Raw genomic sequence first — 17,394 nt, 5'->3', positions numbered from 1 at the left:
CAGATTTTATATCCATATTTCAAAACATCATGTTGTACAGGATAGATACATGTAATTTTTTTTTTTTTTGAGACAGAATCTCGCTCTTTCGCCCGGGCTGGAGTGCAGTGGCGCGATCTCGGCTCACTGCAAGCTCTGCCTCCCAGGTTCACGCCATTTTCCTGCCTCAGCCTGCCGAGTAGCTGGGACTACAGGCGCCCGCCACTGCGCCCGGTTAATTTTTTGTATTTTTTTAGTAGAGACAGGGTTTCACCGTGTTAGCCAGGATGGTCTCGATCTCCTGACCTCGTGATCTGCCTGCCTCGGCCTCTCAAAGTGCTGGGATTACAGGCGTGAGCCACCGCGCCCCGCCTATATACATGTAGTTTTAATTGTCAACTAAAAGTTAATGAAATAAAATTTTTAAAAAGTAAAAAAAATACATGAGGTTTAATACAATTCATGCCAACTCATTCCCTCCTTTTCTGCTATGAACCTTGCAAGGAGATGAGTAACCCAAGGCTCTTGGATAAGATAAGGGCCCATCCATCTTGCTCCTCTCAGCCCTGGAGGAGGAGAGTCCTCTTCCCCTGTCTACGCTCATGCACCCCCAATGAGTCCCTGCCTCCAGCCCTGACCTCTGCCCTCGGTTTCTCAGGCAGATCCAGGGCCAGTTCTCCCATGACGTGATCCCTCTCCAAGGCAAGGCACCAGGCAAGATAAAAGGATTGTAGCTGAACAGGGTGGAGGGAGCATTGGAATGGCACTCAGGGCAAAGGCAGAGGTGTGCGTGGCAGTGCCCTGGCTGTCCCTGCAAAGGGCACAGGCACTGGGCACTAGAGCCGCTCGGGCCTCTAGGACGGTGCTGCCCTTTGAAGCCATGCCCCAGCGTCCAGGCAACAGGTGGCTGAGGCTGCTGCAGATCTGGAGGGAGCAGGGTTACGAGCACCTGCACCTGGAGATGCACCAGACCTTCCAGGAACTGGGGCCCATTTTCAGGTAAAGCCCTCCCTGGCCCTCGCTGGGAACACCCAGATCCCTGCCCCTGCTGCCCAGGACCCTGCCGGGCACACAGCACTGCCATTCCCAGCAGGTCCCGGCACTCTGCATCCTTTGGAGGATGGGGAGGGAGTGCAGCACGTGCTGGTCTGTGGCGCTGCCAGGGCAGGGGATAGTACAGAGCAAATCCCAGCTCGCTGCAGAGAGGGCAGGACTCAGAAGCACTGAAGTTGAGAAGTTCCAGAGACGCAGCAGGAGGGCTTCAGCTGTGAAGCTGCTAATCCAGGAGCGGGGAGGGTGGACAGGAGACACTTTGGATTGGGACTGCAGGGTGGGGCCAGGGGGGACACGACCCCCTCCAGCAGGGCCTCATGCTTGGCCCCACAGGTTCGACTTGGGAGGAGCACGCATGGTGTGTGTGATGCTGCCGGAGGACGTGGAGAAGCTGCAGCAGGTGGACAGCCTGCATCCCCGCAGGATGAGCCTGGAGCCCTGGGTGGCCTACAGACAACATCGTGGGCACAAATGTGGCGTGTTCTTGCTGTAAGTGGCGAGCTGGGAGCTGAGAGCTGGGAGCAGGGTGGGCAGCCTGGGTGTAGGGGGGAGGCGAGAGAGGCAGGACCTGAAAGCACATCTGCCCTGGGCCCCTGTGGTGGGCAGTGAGGGTGAGCACTGGGCCCAGAGGACGGCCATCCCGTGGGGTCGCGTCTGCCCTGTGGGTTGGAGAAGCCGGGCAGTGATGGAGAAATGGGCACGGGCACCTCTGCAGAGGAGAAGACACAGAACAATGAACCCTTCTGTGTAGCGAGAACCCGCTCTGCACCGACCTTGGCAGCTGCTTTCTCTTGCGGTCTGGGGACTCTCCTTCCCACAGGTCAGAAAACTGAGGCCATGAGAAGAGGACCCCCACTGGCCCAGGTCACAGGCTGTGAGTGCTGAGCCTGGTGTTCGCCGGGGCCGCAGCCTCCCTCAGGGTGCTCGGGGTCCCTGCAGTTCTGGCAAACTTTCCTGATGGGGACAGTCTGGGGCAGGAGGCAGGTGGGGATGCAGGTGGCTGGTGGCTCCGTTGTTCTCAGAAGCCAGGCACGAGGTGGGGTGGTTGATGGCACTGGGGAGAATGTTTCCTGGCCCATGGAGAGGGTGGCGCCTGGTCAGGTAGGCAGGGAGAGGCTGACGCTTGGAGTTGGTCACCTGCAGGGATGCTGTCATTAGGACGGGGGAAGGACTGGACGAGGATGCCACAGTGGCGAGAGCCCTCACTCCATGGCAGGAGGAGACCGCTCTTGGGAATAGCAGGGTTTAGGTAAAAGGGCATCCAAGGGTGGGGGCCTTCACTGAGGCTGGCTGACAGACGATACCTGGGAGTCAGGACGCAGGAAGGCAGGTGCAGGAGGCTGGGTGCGCATAACAGAAGGAAGGGGAGCGCACCTGTGTGTGTGTGTCTTGCATCTGTGCACATGCTGTGTGTTTCTCTGTACCTGCATTTGCACGTGTTGTGTGTGCATGTGCGTGTAGACGTGTCTGTGTGTGTGCATGTATGATGTGTGGTGTGTGCACGAGTGTCTCTGTGTGTGCATGTGCAGGTGCTGGCATGGGTGTAGTGTCTGTGCACACGTGTACATGTGTCTCTTCACACATGGTGTTGAGGTCTTGCATGGGCACACGTGTGCATGTGCATCTTCTGCCTGTCATCACTGTCAACAGCTGACAGCAGCCAGCTGGACATAAATAAAGGAGTTTTGCAGGAATGTGGCTGACAGGGGAAATTCCTGCCCACCATTCCCTGGGGGCATCCATGGAGCCCCCATGCACTCTGGGCTGTGGGTGAGGATGGCATGAGGCACAGAGCTTGGTTTCTGTCCTGCAGAAGATACAGATGCTTCACAGAGACAGGCAGAGGCTGCTGCCCCAGAGGCACTGTGCCCAGGGCAGGGAAGGGCGGGGAGGAGAGGGCAGCCAGGGGCTCTCCCCTCAGGACACTGTGTGGGTGAGGTGGGGAAAGCTTGACAACAGGGGTCACCTCCTTTCTTGGAGAAAAGCCCTCCCTGCCACTACAGGGAGGGCCTGCATGGGTGAGGTGGTACCAGACTTGGGGCACCAGGTCCCGGGAATGACCTCAGTTACCCTGTCAGCACCTGCGGGCAGAAGCTACCGTCTCATCCCTGCTTAGACCTGAGTGGCCTTTGCCCAGCACCTGGAGGCCACTCTGAGAAAAGGCTGCAGCTCGAACACAAACAGGCAGCTTCCACCAGGGCCCCCAGTCAGCTCCCTGCAGTCCGATTCCCCTTGGGGACAAGGAGGATGGGATACGGGTCAGGGCCTGTGTCTTGCTGGGGCGGCCTCACAAGCTCTGCCCTGGCCTCTGTAGGAATGGGCCTGAATGGCGCTTCAACCGATTGCGGCTGAACCCAGATGTGCTGTCGCCCAAGGCCGTGCAGAGGTTCCTCCCGATGGTGGATGCGGTGGCCAGGGACTTCTCCCAGGCCCTCAGGAAGAAGGTGCTGCAGAACGCCCGGGGGAGCCTGACCCTGGACGTCCAGCCCAGCATCTTCCACTACACCATAGAAGGTGTGGGCCAGGTGGGAAGGTCCAGCCTCAGAGACCCTGGAGTGGCCAGGGACGGGGATGGGGGACTGGAGGGAGTGGGGGGAGGCAGCCAGGAGGCCCGGGGCTGCCTTGTGCTCAGCAGCGCATCCTCCCTGCAGCCAGCAACTTAGCTCTTTTTGGAGAGCGGCTGGGCCTGGTTGGCCACAGCCCCAGCTCTGCCAGCCTGAACTTCCTCCATGCCCTGGAGGTCATGTTCAAATCCACTGTCCAGCTCATGTTCATGCCCAGGAGCCTGTCTCGCTGGACCAGCCCCAAGGTGTGGAAGGAGCACTTTGAGGCCTGGGACTGCATCTTCCAGTACGGTGAGGCCAGGGACCCAGGCAGTGCTATGGGGAAGGGACACCACGGGGGCCCAATTTCTCCCTCTCCACCGCCCAGCGGGGAATGGAGATCACAGGGAGGGGCCGGGGATTCCTCACCGTCCTGCTAGGGAGATTGGTGTTGAGGCTGGGGCTGGGCTGGGCTGATCCGGAGAATTTGGGATGAGAGCAGGGAGACTTGGGTGTTGGGGCAGGCTGGGCAGGAGGAGGACACTGAAGGGCACTTCCCAGCACTAAGGTCTGAGGGGTGCCTCCTGCTCCCTGGACAGGCGACAACTGTATCCAGAAAATCTATCAGGAACTGGCCTTCAACCGCCCTCAACAGTACAACAGCATTGTGGCGGAGCTCCTGTTGAATGCGGAACTGTCGCCAGATGCCATCAAGGCCAACTCTATGGAACTCACTGCAGGGAGCGTGGACACGGTCAGGCCGGCAACCAGCCCCACCCAGAGAGGGTGATGCCAAGTCTGCCTCCCAGGCAGGGCCTGCCAATGCCACACAGCGCCCACGTGTCCCATCCCCAGGCTACGGGCCCCACATTTCTTACATGGGATTGTGATGTGATAAACACATTTGCAGGTTGCCTTGGTTGGAACGGGGGTTCCTTTCTGTGGAGGACTCAGGGAAAGGGGTTTGGATCGGCATTAGGATTTGAAGTCTTGGGTCCCAGGGCTCTGTCATGCTCAGGGCATGCATGTCTCCACCCCTCAGAGGGAGGTTGTCCTGGGAGGGGTGTCCCGGGGGCTGAGTCCTCCTGTGCAAGGTCTGACCCTGCAGCCATGGCTTCTGCAGACGGTGTTTCCCTTGCTGATGACGCTCTTTGAGCTGGCTCGGAACCCCGACGTGCAGCAGGCCCTGCGTCAGGAGAGCCTGGCCGCCGCAGCCAGCATCAGTGAACATCCCCAGAAGGCAACCACCGAGCTGCCCTTGCTGCGGGCGGCCCTCAAGGAGACCTTGAGGTGGGTGCTGGCTGAGCCCTCCCTGTGGCCCTGGCCCCCTGCTGGAGAGCAGCCCCCACTGGGTGGTGGCAGACAGAATCTGGGGCTGATAAGCAGCGTCACCCAGCAGCCCATTCCCCTGCACCTGCTCTTCCTCCCTCTCTAGGACAAGGAGCTCTTCTTCCTCTGGAATCCCTCTTCAGCGCCCTGGGGATTAAAGTGGGGCATGTCCCTCTGGGCTTGGGGCTGCTCAAGTTAGGGGAGGTGTGGCCGGGCTCAGCGGGTGCAAGGAAGCACTTCCTCACGACCTGGGCTTCCCATGGGCCAGGGACCTGTGTGGGGTCTGGGGTAGGAAGGGTGCACAGGGCACGGGAAGCCCCGTCCAGCTGAGGACCCTTTCTATGGATGCCCCCACCTCCAGGCTCTACCCTGTGGGTCTGTTTTTGGAGCGAGTGGCGAGCTCAGACTTGGTGCTTCAGAACTACCACATCCCAGCTGGGGTGAGTGAGCCCCACACCCCTCCAGCTGAGAACCTCTGTCCCCAATCATTCCCTGATCCCCGCTTTGCACCGTCCGCAGACATTGGTGCGCGTGTTCCTCTACTCTCTGGGTCGCAACACCGCCTTGTTCCCGAGGCCGGAGCGCTATAACCCCCAGCGCTGGCTAGACATCAGGGGCTCCGGCAGGAACTTCTACCACTTGCCCTTTGGCTTTGGCATGCGCCAGTGCCTCGGGCGGCGCCTGGCAGAGGCAGAGATGCTGCTGCTGCTGCACCATGTGAGCAGGCCCGGGCTGGGGAGGGGCCTGGGCGGAGTCTGGGCAGCATGGGCGGGGCTTGAGCAATGTGAGACTGGCCTCGGCAGAGTGGGAGTGGCCTGCATGTTTCCTGGACTGGGCAGAGCGGGTACTGGGAGAACCTGGGCCAGGTTGAGGCTGTGTAGGTCCTGGGCAGGAGTTGGTGAGGAGCATACCATCTGAGTGAGGTTGCTGCTAAACAGGGTCAGGTGGGAACTGGGGAAGTTGGGTGGAGCCTGTACAGGATAATGGGGCTTGGGCAATAACTGGGCTGGATGAATTCTGGGCCTGGGCTGTAAGGTGGAGCTGGTCAGGAATGAAACAGGTTGGGGCCCAGGCTGCTGTTCCCCCTTCAGCATAATCCCTGCAACTTTGAGGGTCTGAGGAGGCTGCACCACTCCATGGGCTGTGGACCAGGCCAGATGGAAACCCGGCTTCTGTCCTAGGTGCTGAAACACCTCCAGGTGGAGACAGTAACCCAAGAGGATATAAAGATGGTCTACAGCTTCATATTGAGGCCCAGCACGTTCCCCCTCCTCACCTTCAGAGCCATCAACTAATCACGTCTCTGCACCCAGGGTCCCAGCCTGGCCACCAGCTTCCTCTGCCTGACCCCAGGCTACCCCTCTGCTCTCCCACGTGCACAGCTTCCTGAGTCACTCCTCTGTCTAACCAGCCCCAGCACAAATGGAACTCCCGAGGGCCTCTAGGACCAGGGTTTGCCAGGCTAAGCAGCAATGCCAGGGCACAGCTGGGGAAGATCTTGCTGACAGGGCCTGACCTTGTCCCCAGCCCCTCCTGGCCCTTTCTCCAGCAAGCAGTGTCCTCCGGGCAGTTTGCCCCCATCCCCCAGCGCTGGCTCCAGGCTCCTCGTGTGGCCGTGCAAGGGTGCTGTGGTTTTGTCCCTTGCCTTCCTGCCTAGTCTTACATGTCCCTGTCCCTCTCCCCCTGGCCAGGGCCCCTGTGCAGACTGTGTCAGAGTCATTAAGCGGGATCCCAGCATCTCAGAGTCCAGTCAAGTTCCCTCCTGCAGCCTGCCCCCAGGCAGCTCGAGCATGCCCTGAGCTCTCTGAAAGTTGTCACCCTGGAATAGGGTCCTGCAGGGTAAAAAGGCCCCTGTGGTCACTTGCCCTGACATCCCCATTTTCAAGTGATAGTGAGTCTCGAGGGGCGTGTGTTCCCCAGCTGATCATGTCAGCCTCATGCCCCAGGCCTCGTCTTTTATGGACCAGGCCTTGTTCCAGCAGTGGGCGTTGGGTCCTCTGCTTCCTGTGCTGTCCCCTGGGGAAGGTCCCGAGGATGCTGTGAGGAGATGGAAGAGTCATGTGGGGTGGGAACCTTGGGTGTGGTTCCGGAAATGTTTTTGGCAACAGGAGAGACAGGATTGGGCCAACAAGGACTCAGATGAGTTTTACTGACTCATTCCTCTGGTTGATACGGAGCCATGCCATGTGCCACGACCTGGGGTGGGCACAGGGAGGTTGCAGTTCCCAATGTGAACCTGCCTTGGGCCTCACGTGCTCCTAGCCCAGCAGAGAGAGTTGACCCCTCCTGAACTGGCCACTACTCCCCAGTGCTCCTGTGCAGGGAGAGGAAGTGCCCCAGGGTGAGAACGTGCCCAGCCAGACTGTCTTTATCTCCATGGATTTTCATCAGGGCAAAGATCACCACAGCCAGCTCCTGGTGGCTGACGAAGATCAGAGCATTTGTTCCCCCATAAAAGGGGAAATCCCTATGGCATCATTCCAGTGGTGTCAGTAGTTCCAGGACGCCCTGCAGGACTCAGCCTGTACAGGGAGAGGAAGTGACCCAGGGTGGGAACACACCTAGGTAGAGTTATTGGTGTTAATCTACTCAGGATGCTCTAAGGAAACGCCATAGACTGGGTTGCTGACAAACGTCAGAATTCTATTTCTCGTGGTTCTGAAGGCTTAGAAGGCTGAGATCAAGGTGTCAGCAGGTTATGTGCCTGGTGAGGACCCACCTCTTGTTTCATAGATAAAACCTTCTTGCTGTTTCTTCACATGGTGGAAAAGGGCAAGACAGCTCACAGAGACCTCTTTTATAAGGATGCCAATTCCATTTAAGAGGGCACTGCCTGCATTCCCTTCCCCCCTCAATGGCCCTGCCCTGCTATTATCGTCACCTTGGTGACTAAATTTCAGCCTATGAATTCTGGAGGCAGACACAAAAATTCAGATTAAACTATTTTGCTTCTGGTTCTCTAAAATCTGCATCTTTCTCATATACAAAATACACGCATTTCTCCCCAATAGCCCCAAATATCTTAACACTTTAGCATCAACTTTAAAATTGTAGTCCAAAGTGTGATTTAAATGTTATCTGAGTCAAATATGGGTAAGACTCAAGGTACAATTTATCCTGAGTCCAACTGTTCTTGCTGCGAACCTATGAAATCAAACATGTTATGTGCTTCCAAAATACAGTGGTTGGAGAGGCATAGGATAAACATTCCCATTCCAGAAAGGAGAAACAGGAAAGAAGAAAGGAGTAACAAGTTTCAAGCACTCCAAAATTGAATGTGACAAACAGTATTAAACCTTAAGCCTCAAGAATAATCTCCTTTGATTGGATTTTCCATCTTCTGAACATAGTGGTGCAGGGGTTGCTTCCCTCAGGGCTTCAGGATGCTCTGCCCTTGCAGCTTGGCTGGGTGCAGCTGCAGTGCAGCTCTCATGAGTTGGAGTTGCATTCCTGCAGGAGACTGGAATGACTCACCGGTAGCTCCACCTACCTGGGATCCTGGGCTGTCCTGCTCCGCTGCCTCCACTAGGCATGGCTTTCACAGCAGCCCTCTGCCTCAGTCTTGTGCCTGAAGTTGTGGGCCACTCCACCCTTTGATATCCAGGTGCAGGCTTCCACACCCCACAGCTCATGCAACCTTCACTCCAGCGGAGATGACCCTGTGTTGACACCAGCAAGGTTTACTACCTGTGCCCTCTGGAGGGGCAGCCACTGTGGCACATGATACACATAAGCTCACTGGAGCCCACTTGGGGTGGTCAATGAACAGAACTCCAGAATGTGGGGAGCAGAGCCTTGAGGTAGCACAAGGGAGTGAGTGCCAAGGTCTTACAGAAAAATACAGCCCATCCTTTAAAAATATTCTGTCCCCCCAGACCACTGCACTTTGGGTGTGTGGTGACAGTGGCAGCCCCAGTTATTTCTAAAATGCCTCCAGGGTCATTCTTCCACTGTCTTGGTGAACAACACCTGGCTGATCCATACTAATCTTATCAAATGGTCCCTTGGCCACACCCTTGGTGCTCTCTCCAGAACATGCTTTCTCATATTTTGCAATATGGACAGACTGGCAATTTCCCAAATATTTAAGTTCTGCTTCCCTTTTGATTTTAAAAAAATCCATCTTCAAATTATTTTTCTCTTCTTCTATTTTACTATAAACATTCAAGAGCACCAAGTTGCACCTTAAACACTTGGCTTAGAAATCTCTTCAGCCAAATATCTTATTTAATTACTAACCAGTTCTACTCTACATAAAACACTAGGACATAAAGTCAATTCAGCCAAGTTCTTTGCCACTTTATAACAAGGACTACCTTTCCCCCAGTTTCCAATAACATGTTCCTTATTTCTGTTTGAAACTCCGTGAGAATGGCTTTTATCATCTATATTTCTAGTACCATTCTGTCCATGGCCACTTAGATATTCTCTAAGAAGATGGAGGCTTTCTCTACAGCCCTCCTCCTCTTGTTCTGAGCCCTTACCAGCAGCATCCTTCAGGGCCTGCTCATGGTGACATAGGCTTTCTCTAGCATGCACTTCAAAACCCTTCTAGCCTCTACCCAATTACCCAGCAGCACCCCATTTTTCAGTACCAATCTTCTGTCTTAGTTTATTCAAGCTGCTATAACAAAGTACCACAGACTGGGTGGCTCGGAAACAACAGAGATTTGTTGCTCACAGATCTGGAGCCTGAGACATCTGAGATCAAGGTGCTGGCAGATTTGGTGTCTGGGGAGGGTCTATTTCCTGAGTCATAGATAGGACATTCTTACTGTGTCCTCACATGATAGAAAGAAATGAAGAAGCTCTCTGGGGACTCTTTTGTATGGGCACTTTCACTTTCAACAGCATTTTGCAGTTTTCCTTGCACTTATCCTGAAAAATTTCCTGTACAGGTATCCAGCAGTGGAATTTAAAAAACAAAAAAACAAAATCAAAAAAACAAGGATTGGCAATAGGGTTTGGAGGCGCCAGGACCCAGATATCCAAAATAGCAGGCAGGGTCTTTTTTGGAAAAGAGCACAGTCTAGCCCTGCTCACATGTCTCAGCCCTTTTACTGATAGAGAAGGACTGTTGGGCTCTCTTCTTCCTTAAGAGTTGTCCTTGGAAACGTCCACCTCTGGCTAGAAAAGAATTCCCCAGCTCCAGCCTTCTCACTCTCCTAGGTGAAGGTACGTGAGTGTCGTGTGGAGAAGAGCACGAGTCTGAGGCAGCACAGGGGAAGGTGTCCTTGAGGATGGCAGAAACTCTGCTTTGCCTGAAGAACCTGTAATGGCCTCCCTGAGGGAGCTGCCTTGTAAGACACTGTTGATTTGTCTCAGAACCTACTCCACCATCTCTCTTTCCTTCTAGACCTAGAGCTACACTTAAGTACCAGCAGGCCCCAAAAGATGAGGGAAAAGTGTGACCCAGGAGGAGCTGTGCTACACTCTAAAACAACTATGTGCCATTTCCAGTACATGCAGATGCATCAGGGGAACACAAATGGAAATGAACTTCAAGTGGGTGGGATCATGGTCGAACAAAAGAAAAGTTAGATTCAGGCTGAATTTATTGATGTGGGCCCTCCAAGCAGAGATTCTGGATAGCTTCAGAGTTAGAAATGGGCTCTAATAGTTTGGTTGGTTGGCTGAAATATGAACAAAATATGGCCCACACAAAATGAATGCCAGGATAATCTTAGTTCACTGTAGAGGAACATACCCAAAGCCTGAAGGAGAGCGAAATGATAAAGCAGATTGATCATATAAGATCTGTGCCAATCCACGGAGGCCACTCATCCCTGGAGGCCCAAGGACGTTATCTTTCACCATGATTGTCAGAAATAAATTTGGGAAGGGAGTTTTTTTTATCCTTGAAGAGCTCTGTGGGCACTCTTCTCTGTAGGTCAGGCATTATAGTGGGAACTGCTGTCACTTAACTGGGATCCTTAAAGGCAGTGGAAATAATTGCAGTGGGAGGGGCGCAGCAGGGCCATGTGGCAATCCTTAATAACCAGATAAGCTGGCATGGCCGCAATAATGAACAGCACGGTCAAAGCCGTACTCAGAAGAATCTGCCTGGCAGAGGCACATGGCATTGGCTAGTTGATCGCAGTGTTCCTAGATGCCAAATAAATAGGTATGGAGTCCACTAAATCCTTATTTGATCTGTATAAGCAGAGGAGTTCTAGGTCAAGTGGACAGAAGTTGAACCAGAATCATAAAAGCAGAGTCATGGCCCCTGAATCAGTTCCCACACTGAGCCAGTTTGCATACCCAGAACCACTCGACTGAAGGGTAGGCCAGTTCCTCTTGAGGAACAGACCCCACAACACTGCCAAAAATTTATACTATTAATCTTTCTCACATCCTCCCCCAAAGAGACTCACAGCCTTTTACCAGGGTGACTTTGCACTGGGGAAAAGGAAACCATCAGACTTCTCAGGGATTTCTAAACACAGGCTCTGAATTGACACTAATTTCAGGAGACCCCAAATATAAGGGATTATAGAACTCAGATGATTAACGGAATTTTAGCTCAGGTCCATCTCCCAGTGGATCCAATGGGCTCGAAAACCCATCCAGTGCTTATTTCCCTCAGTTTAGAATGCATTACTGGAATAGACATACTCAGGTCCTGACAAAATCCCACAAGGGTCTCTTGACCTGTGAAGCAAGACTATTACTATAGGAGAAGCCAAATGGAAGCCGCTAGAATTGCTTCTGCCCAGGAAAACCATAAATAAAAAGCAATATTGCATTTGCAGAAAAAATTACAAATGTTGGTGTCACTATCAAGGACTTGAAGAGTGGAGGGATGATGATTCCCACCCTACTCCCATTCAACTAGATTATCTGGACTGAGCAGAAGACAGATGGATCTTCTAGAATGACAATAAAGTACTGTAAACTTAGCCAGATGGTGACTCCAAGTGCAGTTTCTGTACCCGATATCATTTCATTATTGTAGCAAATTAGTATGTCTCCTGGTACCTAGTTGCTATGATTTCAATGTCCTCTCCAGAACTCATGTTGAAACATAACCCAGAAGTGGCAGTGTTGATTGGTGGTGGCTTTGGGAGGTGATTAGACTATGAAGGGTTTTGCCCCCATTAATATATTAATCCATTCTTGGATTAATGGGCTGTCATCCAAGGGAAACTGGTGACTTTATAAGAAGAGGAAGAGAGACCTGAGCTAGCACACACAATCACACTCAGCCCCTCCCCATGTGATGCCCTGCACCACCCTGGGACCCTTCAGAGAGTCTCCACCAGCAATAAGACTCTCACCATTTGGGAGGCCGAGGAGGGCAGATCATGAGGTCAGGAGATCAAGACCATCCTGGTTAACACAGTGAAACCCCGTCTCTACTAAAAAATACAAAAAATTAGCCAGGCGTGGTGGTGGGCGCCTGTAGTCCCAGCTACTCGGGAGGCTGAGGCAGGAGAATGGTGTGAACCTGGGAGGCGGAGCTTGCAGTGAGCCAAGATCGTGCCACTGCATTCCAGCCTGGGCAACAGAGCGAGACTCTGTCTCAAAAAAAAAAAAAAAAAAAAGACTCTCACTAGATTCACCTCGACCTGAAAGCTTCTCAGACTCCATAACTGTGAAAAATAAATTTCTTTTTATTTACAAATTACCTAGTTTCAGGTATTCTGTTATAAACAACAGAAAATAGACTAAGACACTAGTATGCAGGTATTGACTGACAAATGCTTTTTTTTCTAAATTTCTATTAGTAATGACCACCAGAAGTAATTTGCTTTCAGCTGGCAAAATCAGCAATACAACTTTTCTGTCCTAATGGCTATGATAATTGTATATGTTAACTTGAGTAGGATACAGTATCCAGTAACTCAATCAAATATGATTTATGAGTATTAGTCTGTTCTTACCTTCCTATAAAGAAATACCTGAGACTGTGTAATTTATTTTAAAAAAAGGTTTAATGGCCTCATGGTTCTGCAGGCTGTACAGAAAGGATAGAAGCTTCTGCTCAGCTTCTGGAGGGGCCTCAGGAAACTTACAATCATGGCGAAAGGTAAAGAGGAAGCAGGCACTTCTTACATGGCTGGAGCAGGAGTAAGAGAGCAGGGAGAGGTGCTACACACTTTTATACAACCTGATCTCCTGAGAACTCACTGTCCAGTACCAACGGGGGATGGTGCTAAACCATTCATGAGAACTCCGCCCCCATGATCCAGTCACCTCCCACCAGGCTCCACCTCCAACACTGGGGATTACAACTGAACATGAGATTTGGATGGGAAAACAGCCAAACCATATCACTATGTGTTGTGAAGGTATTTTGTAGATGTGGTTAACATCAACAATAAATTGACTTTAAGTAAAGAAGTTTAGGATCACTCTCAAAAACGTGGTGGATCTTATCCAATCAGTTGAAAGGGCTTAAAAGCCAAATTAATGTTTTCTGGAGAAGAAGAAATTCTACCTCAAGACTGTGGCATCAACTCCTGCCCAAGAGGTTCCAACCTACTGACCTGGCCTACAGATTTTGAACTTACCAACCCCCCAAATTGTGTGAAAACACACACACACACACGCCCTTAGCTCTTCGTCTCTATGGTATTCTTCCCTAAGATATGTAACTTCAGGCTAATCATGAGAAAACATTAGATAATCCACATTGATTGGCATGCTGCAAAACAGCTGACCAGAATTGAAAGTATCAAGGTCATGTAAAACAAGGAAAGACTGAGAAATAGTTATGGGTTAAAGGAGACTAAGGAGACATATTCACCAAACGCAATGTGGTGTCATGGATTATTCCTCGAAACAAACCCCAGAAAGGACATTAATGGAAAGCTGGTAAAATACAAACACATTCTGTGCTTTAGTTAATATTGCTGTAATAAAGTAGTTACTTAGTTTTGAGAAATATGTTGTGATTATGTAAGATGCTAACTCAAAGGAAGATAGGTGAAGTGGATAAAGGAACTCTGTACTCTTCTGACAGTCTTGGATAACTCTAAAATTATTTCAAAATATATATGGAAATATAAATATATGAGACTACTCAGTGAAGCATTGTTTGTAATTGCAAAACAATGGAAACAAGCTGAATGTTGATATACACAGTAGTGGTTGAATAAACTATGGTACATCTATATAAAGGACAACTGTGTAGTTATAAAAAGAAGGAAGAAAACTCCTGTGATTATCATCAGAGCAATTTCCAGGATCTATTAAAAATTGTGTGTACAATTTTTGCCTTTTGTGTAAGAAAGAAGAAAGAAAAAGAAAGTAAAGAAAAAGAGGAAGGCTAAACCAGAACTATTGAGATTGTTTACATACAGGGTGTGGGTATGGGATGGGAAGGAAAGAGTGAATGGTGTGATGCCACTTCTGACACTTCCCTGAATATATATCTTTTTGTATAGTTCCTACTTCAGTAACCATTTTACGTACACAACCTGAAAATAAAACGAAAAGGAGGTGTTGTCAGCAAGATGGAGGAGCAGGAAGCTCCAAGCCCTTGCTTCTCCACCGAAACGCTAAATAAACATTATATGGACTAAAATAGATTTCTGAGAACTCTGGAAACCAGTTAAGAAGTTGCAAGCAACCAAGTGAATGCCTAATTAAGGAAAAGTCACTCGGTCGGGCATGGTGGCTCACGCCTGTAATCCTAGCACTTTGGGAGGCCTAGGCGGGCGGATCATGAGGTTAGGAGATCGAGACCATCCTGGCTAACATAGTGAAACCCTGTCTCTACTAAAAATACAAAAAAAAATTAGCCAGGCGTGATGACGGGCGCCTGTAGTCCTAGCTACTCGGGAGGCTGAGGCAGAAGAATGGAACGAACCTCGGAGGCGGAGCTTGCAGTGAGCCGAGATTGCGCCACTGCACTCCAGCCTGGGCAACAGAGCGAGACTCCGTCAAAAAAAAAAAAAAAGGCACTCAAACAAGTACAAAATTTCATGACATTTTTCTCACCTTGGCCCACCATCTCCCAGCACAGTGTGGCATAGTCGGAAGAAAACGACCCAATTCCCAGTTCCTCCCTTGGGATTAAAGGAAAAGGGTGGAAACATATTGCAATGCTCTGGCTTGTTTGGGGATTGTCCAAGGGACTTGTTTCTGCCTTGCCTGACTCAGAGTGCTGATAAAAATGCAGGCATAGATTGGATACCAGCTTGGAGGCCACTGAAAGCAGTGATGGGCACCACCATACTTTAGAGATACAGGAAGTCTGCAGACCTTTAGGTGACTGGGGCAAGAAATTAAAAGCAGAAAAGTACAATAGAAATCCAAGGCTTCTGAGAAAAAGCAATGTATATATGGGGTATTGTGATGGTTAATATTGACTGTCAACTTGATTGGATTGAAGGAGGTAAAGTATTGTTCCTGGGTGTGTCTATGAGGGTGTTGCTGAAGGAGATGAACATTTGAGTCAGTGGACAGGGAGAGGAAGACCCACCCTCAATGTGAGTTGGCATCATCTAATCGACAGCTGGCATGGCTAGAATAAAGCAGGCAGAAGGAGGTGGGAGAAGTGGACTTGCTGAGTCTTCCAGCCTTCATCTTTCTCCTGTGCTGGATGCTTCCTGTCCTCGAACATCAGACTCCAAGTTCTTCAGGTTTTGGACTCTTGGACTTACATCAGTGGTTTGGCAGGGGCTCTTGGGCCTTCGATCACAGACTGAATGCACTGTCGGCTTCTCTATTTTTGAGGTTTGGGGACTCAGACTGGCTTCCCTGCTTCTCAACTTGCAGACAGCCTATCATGGGACTTCGCCTTGTGATCGTGGGAATCAGCTCTGCTTAATAAATGCCCCTTCATATATACATCTATCTTACTAGTTCTGTCCCTCTAGAGAGCCTTGACTAATACAGGTATATAAAAGCAGCTGTATAAATGAGGAACTGGAATAAAAACACACATACAGGTCCAAGAAGGACACATCCCTGTAAAATATTTCAGAGAACCTGAGCCTTTAAGCCCAGCTGATTAGGGAAGATATTCTGCCTGCATGAAGCCAGTCCACAAAGACTAGGAGGGGTGGCAGTTTTTTCAAACGCCCAAATCCCAACAAAATATCACAAGGCTTACAAAGAAATAGGAAAACATTATTCACCCAAAGGAAAAAAATTAGTCTTCTAGAAGCTGACCCAAAAGAAACACAGGCCTCTGACTTATTTGAATTTTAAACTATTTTAAATATGCTCAATGAGTAAAAAGAGAACATAGACAGATGACTAATGAAATGAGGAAAACAACTTACGAACACAGTAAGAATATCAACAAAGAGATAGAAATTATTCTTGGAAAGAACCAAACAAATTCTGGAGGTAGAAAATACAATAACTTAATTTAAAACTCCACTAGCAGGGTTTAACAGCAGACTTGAACAGGCAAAAGAAAGAAGGAGTGAACTTGAAGAGAGGTCACTTGAAATTATTAAGTAAAAGGAGAAAAAGAAGAAAGAATGAAGAAAAGTGAACAGAGCCAGGGATTTATGGGACATCATGAAGCACCAATAGATAAACTATCAATATTTGAAGAGAGGAAAGAGAAAAGGACAGAGAGTTTATTTGAAGAACTAATGTCTGAAAAATCTCCATATTTGAAGAAAGAAGGATATACAAATCCAAGAAGTTCAAAAAACTCCAAGAAGGATCAACTCAAAAGACCAACAATAAGACACATATTCAAACTGTCAAAGGTCAAAGACAAAGAGAGACTCTTGAAAACAGCAAGAGAAAACAGACTTTTTATATATAAGGATATCTCTGTCAGATCATCAGTATTTCTCAGTAGAACCCTTGCCATAGATGCCTTGCCATCTAGGGAGCAGTAGAATGATATATTTAAAGTGCTAAAAGAAAAAGCTGTCAACTAAAGACACTATGGCCAGTGAAAGTGTCCTTCAAAAATGAAAGAGAATGTAAGACATTCCCAGATAAACAAAAGCTGAGGGAGTTTATTGCTACTAGACATGTTGTACTAGAAAGACTAAAGAGAGTCCTTCAAGTTGAAATAAAAAGATACTACATAGTAACTCAAAGCCATACAAAAATACAAAGCTCTCCAGTAAAGTTAAATACATGGACAAATATAAAAACCTGCATTACTGTGAACTCCACTTTTAAATCTTTTGTAGGATTTAAAAGGCAGAGCATAACAATAATTATAGATACATGTTAATGGGTACACAATACATAAAAGTATGATCTATGACATTGACATAAAGCAGGACACAACCAAAAAAGAAAACTACAGGCCAATATCACTGATGAACATAGATGCAAAAATTCTCAAAAAAACACTAGCAAACTGAATTGAGTGACACATTAAAAAAATCATCCAGCTTGATCAAGTGAAATCATCCCAGGGATGCAAGGATGGCTCAACAGATGCCAATCAGTAAACATACTACATCACATCAACGGAATCAAGAAAAAAGCATGATCATTTCAACAGATGCTAAAAAATCGGTCAAGAAAATTTAACATTCCTTCATGGCAAAAACTGTCAACA

At 49.6% G+C, this 17,394-nt stretch overlaps 1 protein-coding gene across 2 annotated transcripts; it reads left to right on the top strand.

Annotated features, from left to right (window-relative positions):
* Positions 1-727: 727 nt before the first annotated feature.
* On the top strand, positions 728-8,215 carry LOC129486883 (cytochrome P450 11B1, mitochondrial). 2 transcript variants are annotated; one of them, XM_055287462.1, is made up of 9 exons: positions 728-978; positions 1,366-1,521; positions 3,347-3,546; positions 3,684-3,887; positions 4,175-4,329; positions 4,699-4,865; positions 5,266-5,344; positions 5,424-5,621; positions 6,086-8,215. In XM_055287462.1, exons 1-9 carry the CDS (start codon positions 740-742, stop codon positions 6,197-6,199), a joined length of 1,512 nt encoding a protein of 503 aa, XP_055143437.1. In that variant the 5' UTR covers positions 728-739; the 3' UTR covers positions 6,200-8,215. The 2 variants fall into 2 exon arrangements, with proteins under 2 accessions (XP_055143437.1, XP_055143438.1); XM_055287463.1 differs by lacking the exon at positions 5,424-5,621 and having other exon boundaries at positions 733-978.
* The last annotated feature ends 9,179 nt before the right edge of the window (positions 8,216-17,394 follow it).

Source organism: Symphalangus syndactylus, chromosome 7 (assembly GCF_028878055.3).
Source record: "Symphalangus syndactylus isolate Jambi chromosome 7, NHGRI_mSymSyn1-v2.1_pri, whole genome shotgun sequence".
Lineage (NCBI taxonomy): Eukaryota > Metazoa > Chordata > Mammalia > Primates > Hylobatidae > Symphalangus > Symphalangus syndactylus.
This window is presented reverse-complemented; position numbering and strand designations above follow the sequence as displayed.